Source organism: Bradysia coprophila, unplaced genomic scaffold, assembly GCF_014529535.1.
Source record: "Bradysia coprophila strain Holo2 unplaced genomic scaffold, BU_Bcop_v1 contig_138, whole genome shotgun sequence".
Classification (NCBI taxonomy): domain Eukaryota; kingdom Metazoa; phylum Arthropoda; class Insecta; order Diptera; family Sciaridae; genus Bradysia; species Bradysia coprophila.
In genome coordinates, this window is record NW_023503409.1 from 4,387,890 (window position 1) to 4,409,415 (window position 21,526).

General features: G+C 32.1%; 1 protein-coding gene and 1 long non-coding RNA gene across 4 annotated transcripts in view; both read left to right on the forward strand.

Moving 5' to 3' along the window:
• LOC119073523 overlaps positions 1-21,526 on the forward strand; it is a 73,613-nt gene that overhangs the window by 2,419 nt on the left and 49,668 nt on the right. The window contains exons 1-2 of one of the 3 annotated variants that reach the window (XM_037179059.1): positions 10,050-10,647; positions 20,787-21,235. The exons of 1 other annotated variant lie outside the window; for it this stretch is intronic. In XM_037179059.1, coding sequence (XP_037034954.1) covers positions 21,195-21,235 — 41 coding nt within the window. In that variant the 5' untranslated portion in view covers positions 10,050-10,647; positions 20,787-21,194. Of the gene's footprint in view, positions 1-10,049; positions 10,648-20,681; positions 21,236-21,526 lie in introns of those variants that run through there. One more of the 3 variants, XM_037179060.1, reaches the window with a different exon arrangement.
• On the forward strand, positions 628-18,894 carry LOC119073686. Its single transcript, XR_005087066.1, has 3 exons — positions 628-661; positions 16,722-16,723; positions 18,882-18,894. It is a non-coding gene; the product is annotated as an uncharacterized LOC119073686 (long non-coding RNA).

Genomic DNA, 21,526 nt, shown 5'->3' on the forward strand with positions numbered 1-21,526 from the left:
TGCACCAGCTGGTCACATACAATTCCAAATGGGATCAGCTGGTGCAAAATAACGTATGCACACCAGTTTAGTTTAGCGATTGTCGTATGTTAAAAAAATTGAAGTACAAGATTTGAAATCGACCGATTAAAAACACTTTGATCGATGGAAGTAATAGATCCGATAATAATACTGGCTTGCCGTCTGTGACAGGTTAATACGGATTGCTTGTATCAGAAGTCAGCATCGAATCTCATTTGTCTTCATATTTTAAAAAAAGACTTGAGATAATTCACACAAATTCATTCACACACTGATTTCACAGCATGAATGTTGCAATAATTTCATAGGATACGATTGGGTAACAAATGAAAACAACGGTATTAAGGTCGCTATTTGCAAAATCATCAGGAAACCGTCTTTAAAAAAAAATAAGACTAAGACGCAATATAAATTGCAGACGACAGGTTACTTGGCACCATCCGTCGCCGATATAATTTTTTTTTATTTTTCGTGCAACAATGCCGACTTTGCATATATTGTTGAGTGCATTTCGAAACCCATCATGGAAATTTAAATCGCATTTCCCACTTTACGAGTCGGATTTATTTCGCAGAAAACAAAAGTGCTGTCTACGCGATATGAATATTATTATTGGCAATTTCGTTTAATAGATCATTTTGTAGTGAATATAAATGGCTGCTGAGTACCGTAGTTTTTATATCTCAATTTTACCGACTCGACGGGATTTTATGGTGACAAATTCAAATTATGGCAACGTTACTAGAACTATGTATGCAAGAAGTTGGTTCATTAAATTGGAAATTATTCTTCTCTGGGATTTATTCGATGTATTATGTTGATAATAATAGGGCATACATAATACTCCTAAACTCTGTCACTACTAAACGTACAACTGGAGTATACAAATAGAATGAAATTAGCATATTCTCACTTTACGGCAAAATCCGGAAAGGTATCTCCAACACAATGTGTATATCTTACCTATAGTAATACTCATTCTTTGTTCGGAATCAAGAAACCATACAAGCAGCATAGAAACTTCGTGCCGTAACAACGATTGAGATTTAATTGAAGTGTGCCACTTATCTATTCTTATCTTTTCCGCTCAGTTCACAGCATATACACGTACTATTATCACTCGTCCCATTTACTATCCCCGAGTATGTAGTTTATGCCAAAGTCGTTTTCAACGACTATTCAAACTTTCACAGAAGACTCAGCAATAATTTCGAAGGAGAAGAAAATTGATTATTTAGTTCAGAACAAATAGATTGCCTTTTTCGTGTAAAATATAAAGGATCTACCGGCTGATTGAGTTATCGTCTATTGATCTGTTGTGTTTGTGAGGAAAGTTTTTAAAGATTTGAAAGGTTTTACGAAACTGACACATTCTTCCATTCCGTAAAGGACACCCCAAAAATGTATGCACTTTTTTATGGAGGCTGTGAGTACTTTCGTAATGTCACCAAACAATTTTTGAATTATTGAGTTAGATTCTGATTGTTCATTTGACGATACAAAAGTGAGTATACGTAGCATACCGACTAGACTAATCAAAATATTTTCATTCTATTCTACGGTTATAACGCTTCAACCCCTGAATTAGTTTCAGCCACCCAGACGTTATGACATTACGTACAACAAGATGGAATTAATTTGATTGCATAAATCCAATGTCACATCTTACCGGAAAATCTTTCCATAAACGTATTTTACCATAACACAAATTCCCATAAATTCAACTGATAATGTTTATGAAATGAACAGTGCGTATAACCTGCGGTACGCCCTATATGCCACACAAAGATTACCTTAATTGTAATGGTAAACGTACTTTGACAGTATTTTGAATTCATTTCGTATTATTAGTTCGCAGTTAGAGTTATCTGAAGCTGAGCAATTTACTTTAAATTGGAATACTTACAAGACGATTCTGTATGTCGGTCTGGGTTTTTAGTGCTTGTGCTTATATGCTCGTAAAATACATTTCAGTGTGAGTGCCTATGCAATAGAAGAACTTACTTGTCTCGGAAAACTTACTTTCGACGAAGGCATACGTTGTGTTGACAAACTATTTAGAAACCCAAGAAGTCAATCCATTCCTTCTTTTGAATCTTTAACCATCATCTGACACAGCAGATCACAGCAGTTAATTTTTACTGTGATTCTTTAATTCCCTAAGTTCTTATTTCGTTGACCAATATTATGATCTTATGAATTAACTGCACTTGCTTTGCGAAGGCAGAAATAGTTGCTGTAACCGAAAATTCATGCAAGGCAATAATTAACCAAATGAACCGAGTTTACATACAAACATTAGAATTTAATTTCCCCAGCAAAAACTTTTCCTTTCGGCAAAACACTCGGCAAAACATGTCATGTATCAAATACCATTAACCTCTTTTGAAGATGAAAAATATGTCTCCTCTATCATTACTAATTACATATACTTTCTGCTCAGATTGTTCCACATTTATGAGTGTAATTAATTTTATCTTTTAGCTGCCATCACATTCACGCACACAAGGCATACCTCATGATACACGTCACATTTCACTTGCACGTATTTATAATAATTTTCATAATTTTCCTAATTAGTCCTGAAAATATATTTGCCAGAGGATAATTGACTTCTTTGTTGCTCTGCTCGCACATACCCATCCAACATACACTTATATATATAACGTTATACGTTTACAACATTCCTTTATCAAAATGAAGGCACACCGTTAAATGACGCTAAATACTAAATTTCATTCAACAATTTATGCCCTTTCACCTGCGTCGGTATACTTTTTCGCTTAATTGTCGTTCGTATTGGCGTGACTGACGATATGTCTTATGCCTAAGTAGTTTTGGCTGTTTTTAAAGTGCTCTTTACGCTTTACCTTTTACCTTTTTTTTACCATTTTCTTATGTTCGCAATCAACATTTTAACAGCATGACATTCTCAAAAGAATTATGGCACAAGTGATATCTACGGTGTAGCTGGTAAATTGAGATTGTGGAAATGAACAACTCTTCTGCTTGTGTGCTGGGTGTTTTATAGTTTCAATATTGATTCGAATTAATGCGAATTGTATCTGGAAAAAAAGAAAATGTACGAAGGCAATTAGATGAATCTTTGCAAACGAACTTACGCTTGCAGAATATTGAAGCGAATTAATAAAATGAGATAAAGACTAGGTGTCTTCTTTCATACACTTCGAAAACGGTTCACCATTAAGTGTACGGTACATTTTGTCATGGAAGAAACTTCCATCTATTTTACGTGACTAAACTTGCATTATGTGCAAAGAAGAACAATATTTGATAAAGTGAATTCGAAGTGCTGAACCATTTCGTTGTTGTGGTCTTCTCCTTTTTTCTTCCTAAAATGTGTGTGTAAAGTTAGGTTTTTGATTAACCTCAGATTTTTACCGTGTTATCGACAACGATGAAAATATAAGCTCTGAGTATCATTCTACATAGGCAAATCTATATTACCACAAATGAAGTAAAAGATCTCGTAACAAACACAGCGGAATAATTTCAACAAAAAAAGTCCTGGATTTAATGAATACAGTCAGGTGCAATGGAATTTCAGCATGAGTTTGATTCAACTGTTTTTCAGCTGATTCACACATACAATCAAAACTGTGTATATGGTTGAAGCTGTAGTGGTAAAACCTCATCATTTTTGATTGTTTGTGTGGATCAGCTGAAAATCAACTGAAGCAAATTCATGCTGAAATTCCACTGTCTCTAACTGTATATTGCGACACGTTTGACATTTTTAAGAGCATAAGATTCAACAAATGGGACAAGTAAATAAATTGTTTGTCCATAAGCCCTAGGTATGAAACTTGGAAGCTGAAACTTTCGTGTGAAATCTATTGATTTGAGACGATATTAAACTTAGAAATTATTATTTCGTTCTGATTGTGGTAATTATCATAGTAAAGAGTGTCGTGTGAACGATAAACAGATTTTTTGTGGACCGGGGTAGAGTTCGAAGCCAAGGGTGCATATCTTCTATCTTTATTCAGTACGTAAATTAGTCTCATGCGCCGTATGAGTTTTATAGTGCACAGAATCTAAGTTCTATCTTTCTCCACTTATCGACAAACACATAAAAATGTGCCATTTTAGACTTTCCATCAATGCAATGCTATAAATTATTGGTGGATCTCATTTGACACAGCGAATATAATGTGTCAATGTTTCTGATCCACAATGATTGTTTCAGTCATTGTGGCTGTATATTCGGCTACATAACAATTGGCGCCCAATAAGTTTTAGTTCGACGACAAAGATAAACATCGAAACAACCCATTTCTGACGATGATAAACACTCAAATATTCTGTGTATAAATGTGAAACATTCATGTTTGCGGCACTTAATTCATTGCTGTATAAATATTATACATGTTGTGTATGCACATGCATCAAAATTCATTGTGTTTCGGAAATTATTTCACATATGAACGTATCATTTACCGAAACATATGTACATGCCAACAATTATTACTTAAAAAGAAATTTCACAATGTATGAATTCAAAGGTCTTGGAAGACGAGAGAAGCACATAACATTTTTTTTTTTATTAAATGCGACTTTTTGTTAAAGGTACATAATGAGCTTTAAAATCTAAGACGCGATAAAGGTGCGGTCCTTCAGTTATATTATATCCAACATACATGTCTGTCTATCGATCTATGCCTATTTCGTCAATAAATAGACGTTTCTTGTCAATAATAAAAGTTAATCAAATTTGTATAAAAAAATACTTTTGTTTAATTTGAATATTTTTCAATGTGCACATTATTTGATGATTGGTTTTTGTGCTTATTGCTTCTTAAACAATCAACCATTGAACATTGTTTGATAATTTATCGTGAAATCAATAAAGACCTTAGAAAGGTTTTAATGATGAAACCCAATGAGATGTTATTCTATTTGATTAGTTAAGGTATTTGCTGTGTTGATGGTATAACATGCATGGTTTCCAAATCAGTGAATGTGTATAAAAGTGAGTGACTTATGAGCCGTGTACTTTATAAAGAAATTAGAGCGTCAAAACAACAGAAAAAGAATGTTGCTGGTAAAAAGTTTTCAACAAACAACAATCCGAACATTTTCAAGCTAATATCTAAGTGAGCTTTTGTCCTAAAATATAAGATGAAATAAAAGTCTGACAAAACTTATGATTGCAGTAATAATATAAAATTTCCCGCAGCTACAAAACACTTTCTCATTTTTAATTTTCCTTTTTCCCTTTTGCTTATTTTTATACCCGCGGTGGGACATTGGAGGTTGTCAAAGTCATTCTGTGTTTGTTATAACAAATGTTCGAATTCCTAGATAATATTGCTAAGAATAGGGCAATTATCGAAAACGCAGACAACTTGCTGAACCTTATCGATTAGCATTTCCGTTTTTTTTACTTTTTTTTTGTACAGCTAGGGGCAATCAAATTTCAGCCGAAATTTGCTTCAGCTGATTTTCACTCATACAAACAAAACTGCCTATGCTTGTATGTACAGTACAGTCTTACCACGCGCATGCATCTACTGTTAAATCCGTATTAAACATCCATAACCAGTTTCGTTTGTGTGAGTGAAAATCAGCTGAAGCAAATTTCGACTGAAATTTGATTGTCCTTTCCTGTAGTTGCAGCAATTTCATTTAATTTAGAAAATTAATGACTAGTTGCTTCTTTTGTAGGGAGCACAAGGTCGACGTTGTGTTGTCTTCTTGAAGGTGACACGAAAATATTTCATTTTCTTTCATGACAGCGACGACAAAAATAAGAGCGAGTGTTTTCATGGGTGATATTTGAAAGGAGTTTCGAATTATTCGCTATTAAAAATTGAAATTTTGGGTCGAAAGTTAAGTTAATGGAGATCAATAAGCGCCAAATTTTAAAATTTATGTTAACGTAAACGAAGTAAAAGATTTTGTATCACACACGAAACTTTACTTTAATCACATGAAGTAGAAGCTGTAATCGTTATATGGTTTTTGGTCTTTAATGGTGAATTGAAAGAAGGATAAACATAGTTGATAATGCCACTCCAGCTTTTCTTTTTTATTTTAAAAACCATAAAACATCACAAAAATGCACAAATTTCGCTTAAATTTTCCATAGCAGACATAATAATTTCCGTTTCCATATCTTTCACAACTTTTTGTACAACTGCAGCAGATCCCGTTTACCTACCATATACATAAGCAAGAATAAAAAGGATTCCCAAGAGTTCTTTTAGCAAACTTTCATATGAAAGCTTTTTTTGCCATGAATAATGTAGCCTGAAAGCATCGTTTCATCAAATAGGATTTTTTCCTGGTTTACTACACTGAGTCAATATTGACCGAACCGTTTTTTTTATTGCATTGTTTGTGGTGTGTAATAAAGCATTTTTTATTGTATTTGGGCATTCAATGTACAATAAGAAGTCCATTACATGTCTTGTTATATGCTAGTGAATGTAATGTAAACACAAGCATTAGCAGAAAATTTGTGTATTTCGCAGATACTCGCATATTTGATGAATTACTGAAGCCATAAACTAAGTGATAGTAAAAAAAGAGAGAGAAAAGCGGATAGACATTATACAGATTGAAATTAGGACGACCACACATTATTGGTTTAGTTATTTATATAGCACAGTTTTGTACAGAAAATGACGACAAATATAACTTTCTTTGAGTAACGAGCGGAAATAATTATTATTCCACAAGAGAATTAAGTTACAATCAAATTCATTTTCTTTCTTCTCCATGACGACGATGGTTAGTTCGTTAGGTTACTATTTTGCTTTCTTGCATTTATTTTCATCAAAACCACATGGTCGCTTACAATTATATTAGATACAATAACAACTGAGAATATCGAATTGAGATGCGTTGCATACAAAACTGAACTGTAGGCGCAGTTATTCAAAGCAAACGTTAAACGAATTTTCATTTTTGTCAACTAAAAAGGCGATAATTGCAAAATTCAAAATCCAATTACACAAAAAGAAAATACCATTACCAAGTGCACACCCGATAAAACGGCATATAAGATTAAACTACTACTCTGACAGTTATTTTCCGAACAGATAATAGAAGACGAAGAACTTAAACGTTGTTTTTTTTTTCCTTCGAAGAATTTCAATCAATATGGTAAAAATGCCTTTGTAGATTCACATAAAGCGAGAATTATAGCTTTACAAAGAAGAAGACGACGATGAGAAAGTTCAATAATCTGAAATACATACTAACGAACGACCGATGCATTGTCGTCTGCCTATTTTATGTGTGAATGAATTTCATAGGACGAAGAAAAGAAAACAATAAACAGCAAAAAAAACGCAATTTCTTATGTCCTTTCAAACGGTCTATCCGTGAAGACTTAACTTAATAAAATCAATGGCATTGCTTCAAAATTCCGGCTTCATTCCTATTGAATGGTTCGTTATGAATGCGATGTCTTTATTCTGAATGCTGTTGAGGTTTTAGTCTAAGACTGCTATACCATACCAATATAGCAACCGACAATCGGAGATTATTTGTTTACTCAAAATTTCCAATGCATCGACCCAGACGGTTTATATAGCGAAGGTTTGTCTTTACTGTAACAACTTACGGATGGTTTTGAGTGAGTCACCTTTAAGACTTTAATGCAAAAAAAAAAATCATTTCACCCGATAGCCGAAGTTTAATCTTTATTTAAAAATAAGTGTCCTCACTTTACCAATGAATCGATACAGTTAATTCGTTATGTCTTTACACTAAAAAATATTAACTAAAAAGTTGCGTTTAAAACCGTTTTATCTTCTCAATACTTTCAATATAATTGATAATCAATCTTGAATAATTATCGAAGCAAGAGTAAAATGGCTTTTATGAGCATACTCTCAGATATATGCAAATAAAACGGAATCGATTCACGTTTCTTAAAACACATTCAGATGTTCGCTTATCGTTAATTAAATACGAATCAGAAATCATTCACATCAAATCGTAATTAAATTTCATTTTATAAACCAGAATTAAATTATGTAACGTTTTTCACTTCGATTGGTTTTTTCTTCAGCGCGTTTAGTTCACCAATGTGTTCCATTGTCATTATATTGTAATTTGAACCATGTGCTGCTACATGCAGCTTTAATGTTTTTCATTTTTATGTTCATAATTTAGTTTTTTTTGTTTTTTTGGTCGTGCCTGTGAACTACTACAAACTCATACAAATCTTTTTTGAAATTAAAATTCGACGCTCGATCAAAAAAACACACAAAATCTTTTCAAAATATTTGTGAAATGTGCTAGAAAAACATAAAACTCTCATATACCATCGCTGTGAGTTAGACAAACTTTATGTCTTCCTTCTTGTTATTATGGTCGGTGACATACATTCGAACGGAAAACTTTTTAAATGTATCCGCATTTCAGACATAAAAATATAGAAAAGATGTACATCTTAAAGCTTTTATAGACTGAACATTGACAAAAGAAGTATCATGCTATACAACACTATTGCACCATTCCATCGAAACTATACCACCCCATCGAACGTTATAACCTAACCATCCATCTCAGCTCCATTACATTAATATTGTATGTATAACCGTATAGAAAAGGAAGAATGGAAAGTTATATCTGAGGAACATATATTTTATAGTGGATGGGAGCCAGACTGTCTGGGCGCACCTGAGTATGTTTATATTCCAATATCTTTTACATTGGAAATGTTTGTATACGAACTGCAATTCTAATATTCGCATTGCACAATAATATACACACAGGAGCAACAATAATGATGGTGATGATGATGGTAAAAGCGAAGTGAACTGTACCTTTTTGTCTTTAGTAGGTTCTTAACCTTTTCAGACAACATATTTTGATCGAAACAAAATTACTTGAAATTGTTGTTTACGAGAGCGAAGTACGGAGTTTATGATGATTTTGGTTATGTGGAATGGATGTGAATGACAAAGCAATGTTCTTTATATTTCAAATTAAAGTTTTTACCGTGTGTCTGGTTATTCTTGTCAGGTACAGTTGTGTTCTCTTGTAAATTATGTACCTTATAAACACCTGAATGTCTAATTGAATTTTTGTGGTGTTCTTTATATAGTTGTATAAGTACCAATAACTTTAGAACGTTTGCAATAAAAATCGATTTTGGGAATAAGATGACTTGTCAATAAGTGCCAGAACTACATCAAACAACCATACGAAGAATAATAAAAATAAAATGTCTATTGTCCAGCCCATCTATAATTAGTACTGTCTGCTAACTCATACATTTATAGTGACTGGTATCAGACTGAATAACGATTATTGAAAGAAAATAATTCTTTTCTCATTCATTAATCAATACATATCCCATACGTGCGAATGTAGTGTTAAAAGACAATTTCACATTTATTTAAAGATGAAAAGAGAATTCTTAGCTTTAATAAAGATGTGATAAGTCAGTCGATGAAGGAAAAACAAATTTGGTAAAATAAAAAATTCATTCTGTTATGTCTGATGAATAACAAGTTAACGCGTTCCATTCAAGTTCATTTACATACAACCTGCGGAAACACAGTGCAACTCTCATGATAATACACTGAACGTTACACACAGCTGATTTACAAATACATGAAAAGTATGACATTTTTCTAGCACTACCACCGTAAAAAACCAATTTTATTGAATGAAATATCAAATACGTAATGTTTACGTAAAACCAATACACACATTTGATGGAGTTTCTGCATATAAAATTGTGTCTTAAAGAAGTATTCGATAGAGCGATAAACACGGGTTTTCTTTTATGCTCAACTCATTCGTATCTATATATCATACGAAAACGCGAGAGAGAGAAATTTCGACTAGACAGATGGGTCGATACAATTCTATACTCAGCAATGTTACCATATTACTATACCGATCGTGTAGTACAATGTACGTTTTGAGAATGTTGTTTTGTTGTAGATACTTATAACTGGTAGTGGAGTGCTGCTTGTGTGTATGAAAATTACGATTTTCCATTCCATTCCCTTCCGTTCTGAGTTCCTGCTGTTATTGCAAAGAGTCGTGTCTGGGCTGTCGAGTAGCCTGCATGTCTATTATATATTAACATTAGCTACAGCAGCTCTGTATATTGTATTCGTCGTCGTCGTTCGCTTCGTCGGTGGTGTATAGTTAAAATGCTTTTTGCTTTGTTTGTTCTTACAATGCTGAATTAAATGCACAAAACTCTTGAATTTTTCTTATTTTCCACATTTCACATTTTGCTATTTTTACAATAAATTGCATTGTTGTTTTGTGGAAGTGTCTATGTTATGCGGATATTTATAAATGCTCATAACAATGTGTTGCTGTGCTTTTTGATGTTACGCGAAAATTAAGAAAGAAGCAGAGTGATTTTTTTGTTGGACTCATACTACAGTTCCAATCGTGTTTTGTATTTTGAAAAAAATTGCTGTTGCAATTTGAAGTGAAAAAGCTTAAATGAAAAATTGAAAGAAAAAGATCGGATTTATTTTTGTGGCATTTCAAGACTAATTAGCTGATTGTTTCCTCGGATATAGACGTTCTTAGAAATAAAAAAAAACTAAGTTTTTGTTTAACCGACCAATGGATAACGATTCACTTTCTTCGATTTCGATATGAGGAGGCTCAACGGTAAATATTGTTTGTAATATGGCTTGAACTATTGAGATGTTTTTTGAGCGGCGAGACGAAAATAGAACTGAACTCTCCGAAAGCACCACATAGCTTAATTGTGTAGTTTAACTTAATTACCAGTCATCAATCATACAATCTAACTTACACCTTTGTGACCTGTTTCACGATATATTCCATTTTATTTGAACATTTTACATTCAAATCGTTCTCTTCTATGGACGGATTTAGTTTTAAATCTTCATTTAAGTTTCCATAAAATTCAAATTTCTATTTTGAATTGCATTACACCAAATTACGTATGCAAATCCTCTAGTTTTGAGCGACGGAATCAAAATTGGCTTAAAAGAAAATTAACTCAATTCTTTTAAATTTCTAAAAAACAAACAAACACAACTCGTCGAAGTAAAACTGTAAAGGTGAACGGGATTAGAAGCTTTAACTTGTGTTGTTTTTATTTCTTTTTCAAGTTCTTACTATAAAGATCTTTTGTCAATACAAGGGCATTAAGTTGTGGACTTGTTGTAAAATAGAATGGATGGGATTAGAACATTGCAAATGAAATTTCTGTTTTTAATACAAAACATCGAATTAAGAAGACTTCTGTTAAATATATAGAAAGCGTTTTACACTGTGAAATATCGATTTTGAGGAACAACACTTAAGTGAAGAAACACGATTGTTAGACAAAGGAAGGGCTGCCCACTTAAAATTAGTTACTCTTTCAACTGATCGTTTAAGTACCCAGTGACAGTTTAACCATTTTTTTTGTTATACTCAGCTCTAGAATAAAATTAATTGTTTTAACCTCAGCATTGTGTAACTCTACCTCCCTGAACAAAATGATGTCTACTCATAAACCTATTATATTTCAAACGTTTAACGTACATCCAAACTTTCATTAGGTAATAAATGAAAAATGAGCAGACATTGGATACATATCCATTTAGTTTTGCGCACACTGAATATGATCTTTATTAAATGTGCAGACAATAAAGAAGTTATACCACCGATAAGTGTATGTATTCCATCATACACTACGTTCACTCTGTACTACGTTGCACTTTTCAATTACATATTTTTACCATTAATACACATCACTTTTCAACAGTGTATATAGAAATATCATTGATATGACATTCAATATATCGAGGATGAATTAAGTGACTAGAAGTATCAATAGGAATGAAATCTTATTTTTTATATCATGACTTAATGTAACCGGTATATAAAACTTGCACATCGCATGCAATATTGTTTTTCTTTAGAGATCGCTGTTGTCTTATTTCGTATTCAATTTTTAATAGGAAATAAATGAACCATCGATGTATATAATACAATATTAAATTGTGATATCAAAATGACTTACAATAGAGCAATTAAAATGTATTGAAATGAATCTTAAATATAAAAAATCCGTTGAACATTACCACACACAAAAAATACCGATAGTCTCACCATTTTGGTATAATAAGGAGGTTTTGTCTGCTGAAACAAAAAAACGAATGCTCATCGCCTATAAATAATGATTCTCAATTCAACACGTCTGAATTATTCAATTATAACAAAAAACAAGTTTCACCAACCAATAATACAAGCTATTTGCATTGTAAAAACTAATTAAGTAGTTGAGAGTCATTTACGTTGCTTGAACGTTAAGTGAGTAAACAATGAATTCAATGATTAAGAGATTAAATGATTTTGCTTTTATGGCATTTTGCGGTTTCGGAATTGTTCTTCTTTTAAAATGAATTTACGTTAACTAAAAGAACAAAATTAATTTATATTTGGATGAGAAACATGAGTGTTGTTAATCGACTTCAATATCGAAACTGATGTAAGGAAGTTGCAACTACACTAAATAAATAATTAAATTGCCAATTGTGGTTTTCAATATGCCATGCAAGAAAGTAAATGAATCATTAATTGTGGGAACTGGCTGACAATAATTAGACTATTGCAGTTAATTTATCTCTTTAATTTGAAACTTTCTCTATGGAACTGAACCTTTGCTTGGAAGTTGAATTTTAATTAGATTTAAACGTAAATTCGCAATGTCTGTACCGACCTAAGGTTCCCATAGTTTATGGCCTGAATTCTGAAAACAATTTTATTTCCCCGGCTATTTCAAACGAACGACTACACCACAAAACAATAAATCTCCAATAAAATATTCGTTTACACGTTCACCTGTGCTGACTCAGGCCATCTATATTTTGAAAAAAAAAAAAAAAACAATTCCAACACTGCAATATCCTTTGAGTGCAAAATATTTGCCTGGTACACTACCTGATCAGGAAAACGAAGAAACAAAAAACTAAAATGGAACAACCAAAACATTTTCTCAGACCCATCAATTCATGCATTGTACGTGGAATATCACTAATTAGAACGTAAACTAAAATGTTTCGTAGTCACACTGATACGAACATAACTGTACTGTACGTGTATACGAAACAGTCGGTCAATTGAAAATTTTAAAAAGACATTGGTGAGATTACACGTTGTTGTAAAGTAAATGGTTGATGGGTGATAACATTGTGATTAGATATAACATAAAAAACGAACTATTGTTAGAATATTATATTTCTTTGATAATAGCCAACGATTTGAAAGTAATATTTTTGAAACTTTCATGGCATTCGATTTCCGCAGTACTTTAATGCTAGTTATCTACTTATGTTTTGCTTTCTATTCGGATGATTTCATTTTAGCTCGCTAATTCTGTATCATTTTGATATTTTGCTGTGTGGTCACAGTGTGGCGTTTATTCGTAAATTATCCCTACAATTAGAACGTTGCACTCTGTGTGTTATGTTCGTTTCACTAAGGAAGAGAACGGTTATTTGTTTACCAAGGGAGAAAATAAGAAGTTCAAACCAGAGTGAAAGTTTGAATTTCCTGTTTCGTCCCAAGGTCTATACATAATTTTTCATCCGTGCGGGGCGTGAATAACAGTTTTTATCCATGAAACACATACATCAATTTCTTCACAATTTTCAAAATCAAAACAAAGTGACAGTGGCAACAAGAAAAACTCTTGTTTACCGCATGGAAACAAGAGATGAGAAAATAACCATTTTCTCACCCGAACTGTCATAAGAAACAAAACACCATCCTCTCACCGCATTTGAAAATAAATTTGAAAATTTAGGCCTTCGTAATCTACAGGCAGCTAATTCTTTAGCTTGCTATCATACAATGAAAATTGAAACCTTATAAACCAATCACATTACTCGATTACGAATCTGTGTATGGACCATTGGACCTATAAAGTTAAAAGTATTTTAACGTGTCTCAAAATTGTATCAAAGAAAGACCTCGCCCAAAAGATCGACGGTATGCTTGTAGAATGCAAGTCTTTTTTATAAAATTGTTTACATAGTACCACCCTAAATCCCCTGCCTAAACGTACCTAATTTTGTCAGTCGCCTAAATTGTGCCTGAGGCTGTCTGTATTCGCGATAAATAAAGGTATATGTAAGGTGATATGTAGAAACAACGTTTCAAAACTTCAATCCCCCATTCGGTGAATAGATTTAAGAAATCCCTTAAACTAAGCTAAATGTACTATGTTCAATGAAATACGCCACTGTATTTATCTACTGCTTACCTCAGCAAATTGACGATGATAGATGGTCGTATTTTTATTGTTTGTCATTAAACTATTTCCAGTGATAAAACCCATTCAAATTTTAATACATTTCAATGTGTAATAATTCCAATTGCTCGAAAGCACACAAGAAATGTTTGCAATAAATCATTCATTGATTCGATGTTATCTTCATTGATATTCATAAATTACAATCAAGATTCGTAGCATGATAGTTCTAATAAGCTGGCTAAACACCCGTACCTTCTTGAATAGAAATTGAGTTACATTTGGCAAAAACATACACACACAGACGGGAAAAAAAAATTGTTAATAAATTATCATGCTTCGTGTCGCAAATAGTCAAGATAAATATAATAATTTAAATTTGAAATATTAGATAAATTGTAGAAAAATTAATTCTTTTTTTATCAGTTTATAATAATAAAACGCGAGATTTCACGATAAATGATTGATAACGATTACATTTTCGCTGGCATGAAGGTCAAATTGAGGCGCCAGTTAACACCAATTTATTAAAACATTTTATTTTTCGGTTAGCTTCGCATCACATTCAATTTCAATTCTAAACGCAATCGACGAGGCTGTAAATAATTTTTTTTTTCTAATTTTCTGAGATATTACTTCTTTTCAATTTAAGATTATAATATAAAAAGGTCCATGCTCATGAAACTTCAATCTCCACTTATAACACTGTGTGTATGCTATGCCCCCTGAACAAGTTTACACAATAACATTATTCATGAGATCGTCTTTTATACACTATCATCTCATCCATACCACATAAATATGAAGAATCACGAAAGGAAAAAAGCCTGAAAACTCAGCCTAAAATATTCCGACGGTATCTTTATTTTGCATAACGACAAGAAAAAACCATTTAAAAAATCGCTTGAATGTTGATTTTTTCGTCGTTTTTTTTTTGTTCTTTATTTTTATACTTTTTTCGTCTTAAACTTTCTTTTTATAGCATTTTAAAAATGAAATGTTTCTGTCTCCATTGAATATTTTTCAATATTTATGTGTGAACCGAACAATGGATTCATTCAACAAAATTTAAATATTGCTACAAGCCATAAAAAAACACAGCAACTGTTTTAATCACCATCTAGCCGTTAATCTATACGCTTGAAATGCATATTTGTATACAGATCAATGTTATAGAAAATTAAGTTAGAAAAAAATGTGTTGATATGAGTTCTTAAGACCTGTTACTGTAGCATTCAATAAAATGTTAAATTGAAATGGTAATGAAACTTACAATTATAAATCGAACACACGATTCATTTTTGTATTAAATCAAATTAATGGCACGATAATTGTCTGCGATTTATCGTATCATTATTAGTTTTTGTAATGAAAATAATTAATAATTTTAGCATTTTGAACTCTCAATATCAATAGAAATATCATTCCTTTTACCATATTGCTCACGTTTATTTCTAAAAAAAATCCAAGGTGTTTCAGTATCATATCAATCTGCATCTACAGCTTAAAGTATAAAGTCAGAAGTACCAGATTGGCTTAAAAAGGCAAAACGGGAGTTTGAACCATATCGCTCTTACAAAGTCTGAACTTAAGTTAAACCCGATCGGGGTTTCGTATACAAATTGCTTCAATAAATCCGATTGTCTCAGACGTCAGATATGAATTGAACGGAACGAATATTGCCCAGAGAAATAAAGACTGCGATTGAGATCATAATTTGCATAGTAATGATCTAATCTCAGTGGATTATTGTATATGGATATGCTTGCTCATTAGCTCTGTATGAACTCGCACAACCCAGATAGTTTTTTTTATTCATAAAATTAGCGAACAAATTAGCGAATTTTTCGATAGCATCGTCATTCTGTTTTCGTAATAGATGCTAAAGTTGAACGTATACAAGCGAATAATTGTTACCACGATATTGGCCTTGAATGATAATAATGAAGAAATTACATAAAACTACTCATTCAGTTAAATTGAAATTCAATGAGCGATTTTGCTTCGGAAATATTCGTTTCACAGCTAGTCCTATTATTTGTGATATTTAAGGAAATTAGCAAAATTTGTGAGTTTTTTTTAACGAAATTTGTGAAATTTAACGAAAATTTGTGAAACTTAACGAAAATTTGAGAAAGTTAACGAACATTTAAAAAAGCAAAATTTAACGAAACTTTTAAAAAAAATTTACGAAATCATAATTTCATAATTCAATTTCAATTCAATTCAATTCTTTATTCATTTAAAGTCGGCTTAATACAAGTGGACTATTAGTATTAATTGTACAATAGAAAAGTTAAGTTTACGTTAACAAAATAAAAATTTTGAGTCAAAATTAGAAAAAATAAGAAACAAACAAGAAACAGATTATCGCAGAAAGCTTGTCAATAGAGGTAGAAATAGTTGATGTTAGGCTGGCACGATCATAGTTGAACGAATGAACCAAAAGTTGAGTCAGGTAGACGAAGCAGAGCGGTACGAAACTGAGCGTGTGGCAGTAAATAAATAATAAATAAGTAATAAATATCGCACATTTCACTGCTAAAGAGTTCCTAGCATATCATGAAGACAATTTTTCCATTTTACTCCGGTTCTTAAATGCAGGAAATTGAATCTGAGACTCATCGTCTCATTCACCCATCATAACATCAATATAAAAAATACGATGTACATGTAACACAAAACGAGTTGATCGTTCTACGCAAAGGATTAACCCTTTTCTGGTTGTAGATAAACGAGATTAAAGCGATACCCGGCAAATTAATTAACATTTAAATTCAATTAACATTATTTTTAAAATCGAAAATGTTGCTAGCAATAAGCGCACTTTAATATTCAACGAATGAATGAATTGAGAAATGGAAAATACATTCGTTTCATATGCATCTCTCTTACATGGTGTGTATGGTAACGAATTCTTTTTTTAAAAATAGCCTGTAAAATGTGTTACACATTTTCAATTATTAATTAACAACGTATTTACAGCTCCGTTATGTTATTTCTCTGCGGTAATGAAAATGTTAGCCATTAGCTTATTGAACTTAAAGAGCATTTTAATGATTAATGTCGGAATAAATTTCGATAATTAAAAGGCTGAATGTTTTGACATCACATTCGATATTTTTAATACTGTGATGATAGACTACGTAATAAGTTCGTGTGAATCGAAGATTTAGTTTGTGCTTTCATTGCATAACGTACCCAGCATTTTCGGTTTAATTGAAAGTAAATAAAGTGGAAAGAATATCGAAAAAATAACAGACAACATCGGAAAGACGACTCATTGTAAATTGACAATCAATTTTTGGAACCATTCACCGAACATAATTTGGTCGTCTCTATATACATTTTGTATTTACGAAAACCACCCATCGAAAACCCATTTAATTGTTCTGTTCTTTCTTTTATAATTTATAAACTCCCTAAATTGTCGGGGCATCAGTTGTTCAAACATATAGACATCATCTGTTCAGTAAAACTAACAATTAGCCGAGTATTAGTTGTTCTTTTAACAAAGAGGAAAAATTCTTTTGAGGGGTAAAAATACATCAAGTGGGAGGATTGATATGTCTTAAGTCTTTGATACGTATAGCTGTGTAAACTTATACGATGAAAAATCGAAAATGATGTCAATGTCAGTCCTGAATAAAGACCGTACTTTGGTTTCGTGTCTCACTCATTTAGCCATAATTCTTACAATCTCAAACGAGTGACTTATCAATTTTAAGTAGCACAGTCTTCCGGCATAATCCAATATTGTACAATGGACAAACTGAACATGTTATCTCATGTACTCGTTTCAAGTTTTTTGGATGATGGAAAATGGTATTCTTTGGGCGTGCAACACACGCTCCACTTTTTTTTTGCTTCATTATGAGGCTTTTCCTTCAGCATCTATTTACAAAAATGAAACGCAAAGAAAGATATTCCATTATGCATAATTAAGAAACACAATTAAACATTGCAATGTGGAAAATGTGAATTATTTATGAGACGTCATTTTATGAATTACTTCATTTCAAACATTACATACGGAATGCTGATGTTGAAGCATCAACTTGTTTTATCTTTAGAAACAATATTGGCTCATGAATACATTATCCACATCGTGTGTTATTTTCGTTTAACCTGTGCAACATAAATGAGGAAAGTTTAATGTTCGGGCTTCCGTTATATATACATACACACACAATTTATTATGTTGAGAATAAGATGACTTTCTGAATGGAAGCATTGGGTGTAGTACACCTTAAGAGACACACATATATTTCATATTAATTATTGTAAATACGATTTCCATTCAGACATACCAATGTGACCCTTTTTGAGGCGAGGTTCGACAATATCGCTTTAGAAAGACCCCGCATAAATGAAACAGTTTACTTCAATGGAATCGTTAATTAAGCAGAAATCCCATTTAATTCACATTTTAACGAAATACGAAGACATTAGCGCTATAGATAAACACTACATTTTGTTGATCAATAATTGAACACGCAAGTTGAAGGTAATTTTGCTCGCTATCTTATTCGTACTTCTCTTTCACGTCTATTATAAATCATTTGTAATAGGAAAAGTGAAATAATATCGAAATTATTGACTTCGCGAATAATATTACGAACAGACCATTTAGGAAACAAACTGAATTTCTTGAAAGTAATGGTATCGATCTGAACGTTAGTTATTCTCGCACAACCTTCATTTTGCATTTCCAGCTCTTTATACCTAACGACAGCATAATGTTCCTTGAGTTTTTTTTTTCGTCTTCCTTAAATATAAAATTCATAGAACCAAAGACAATGTGGTTTTGCGGTATTCGCATTCTCGCGTACAGTTAACATGCAAAAATTCTCAATGGAGATTTAAATTTCATTTTGATTGCGTGCTGGTTCAATGAAATTCAACTCTTGAAGATAATTTTGATTAATGCGAACGAATAAATGTACTTACTATCGACCTTCGGCTGTTAATTTTATGTCATAATTTACGCTAATGATGCAGAGTCTTTTTCTTATTCCTTCGTCAAAACCTACGTAATACGATTTTAACCTTTAAGACTGTGAGTGTTTTTTCGGTGCTTTTTAAAACCCTTTTCAATTTCAATACATTCGTAATATTTTCCCACAAATTACCAGTCAATTTACGTAGCAAAGATAAAACTTCTATTGTCGGCGCCTAGTGTCACTCACTATTAGGTGTTATATACTGATTTTAATCTGCCGCTGACATGTACACGTAAATCCGTAAAAAACACTTAATTCTGGTACTCCTACTAACGAAACCGAAAATACCTAATTTATCTTTGATCTGATTTTTATCGATCTTGCAGTTGTATTACATTTGTGTTTGTTCAACTCAGAAAACCATCTAAATAAACATTTCGATTCGATAAAATAAAATAAAAAAAAAAGATCTAAAACAATAAACGAATACAAATAACTATATGTATTGTATGTATACGCGGTTGTACCTCCGAGCGATGTTTCTTTTTTAAATTTAATTTATTTGGACAACATTACATGCGATCCGGAAAAGGTGTTGTTGTCGCCGACAATCATATGAAAAAGAACGAGAATGTGCCTTATTGATACTTCTCTAACTAAATGAACACATGAAGAGCGACCATTGACCACCATTGTCAGGATGACAGTAAGATAGAAAGGCAGGGAAATGGTTGAAGAAACTCGGTTTTTGGCTAGCATACTGAAGCTTAATATCACACTGAGAATTTATACTTTTTCAGACAGCAATGACTCCAAAAAGATAATCTCTTTCGCTTAAGTAATTTCTTCAATTTGTTTAATATAAATGTCGATGACGACAACAGCTGCGCTTATAGATTTGACTGTTTATCTGATACAACGTCCATTGACATACACTTTATCACACACATTGTCAGTGTGTTTCGTATCTCCGTTATATTCGGTCAAGAGGTTTTGAACTTCAAAGCCACAGTTATTTGTTTACACTCACATACGCGTACTCCTTATCAAACACTCCTCAAATGAATCAATCAACCGGGTGTATTATAACCTTGCAAATCCTACAAATGAAAATAGTTTCGTCGTTTGTCATCTAATTGTTTTCGTTGAATGGCAACTTTTGGTAAACAAATGTAAATATTTGACTGTGAAACCTTTGTATTAGTCACAGACGGGTAGAAGATCCAGTATAATTGAATTGGGGACTTAAACATCGCACAATAAGAATTAACGATTTGGTGAATTATTGAGTTTAATTTTCAATCGTCATAAAACGAATTTAATTTAGCGCTCAAACGAGCATAATGTTTGTGTGTGTATAATTGTAATGCGATGCATTCTATGGAAGAGTCTGAAATAAATCAGAGTGTGGGCTTTGAAAAGCCTCTTAAAGTAGATTCGGTTTTTTTTTTCGTTTTGCTGTGGTGTTGTTAACATAAGCAGTTTTATTTTATTTCCTTCTCGCCTCACAAGACATCTTGATAACAACCATATGGAATATTTATATTTTTTATCATTTCATGGAGTTGTACTCAACGATTCGTTGTCATTTATAGGTTTTTGTCGCTCAAACAACATCATAAAATGCTTGTAATACCATTGGATTGTATGTATTGTTTAACAACAAAACAAAATAAAAGAATCACAATTGGCAAAGTGGATTAAAACGAATTTTTTTTATTGAAATTCTAAATTGTAATGTGGTTTGACTGAACCAAGAAATTGGAAAAAAAACGAAGTCGTTGCATTACTTATGGAATTCGAGAATTTCGTATCACAATAATTGGATGGATTGTGGTACAATAATGGTTGATTAATTGAATTAAATGCACACACATGTTTACGTGTGCTCAAAGTGTTGTGCTAAACAAATGTGCTTATTTTAGTCAGTTTGTCATAACTAGATTTTTATCACTTTCTATTGTGTATGTACGGGGGCGTAGTACCTCGAATTTGTTGCAGACATGTTGGGGGCATTAAAGCGACGATGGAAAGCACCAAAGAGGTTTGATTTTTATTTTATTTTATTTTTTGTATAACTTTAAATTTATTTTTATTTTGTATTATAAACGGGATTCCGAATGTATAATACGCTGAAATCAAAACAGGATAAAGATTTATTTTTTATGACTTCTCACATTTTAACGAGTTATTATTTGGTAGCGTTATTCGATAGACTTGTCGTGTGGATTGTATGGATATGTGTTTGTGTATGAAAAGGAAAAAAAAACGTTTTTTTTTTGTTCGCTTTTACGATCCTATTAAAAGTTATAAAAACTATGTTGTTGTATATAAA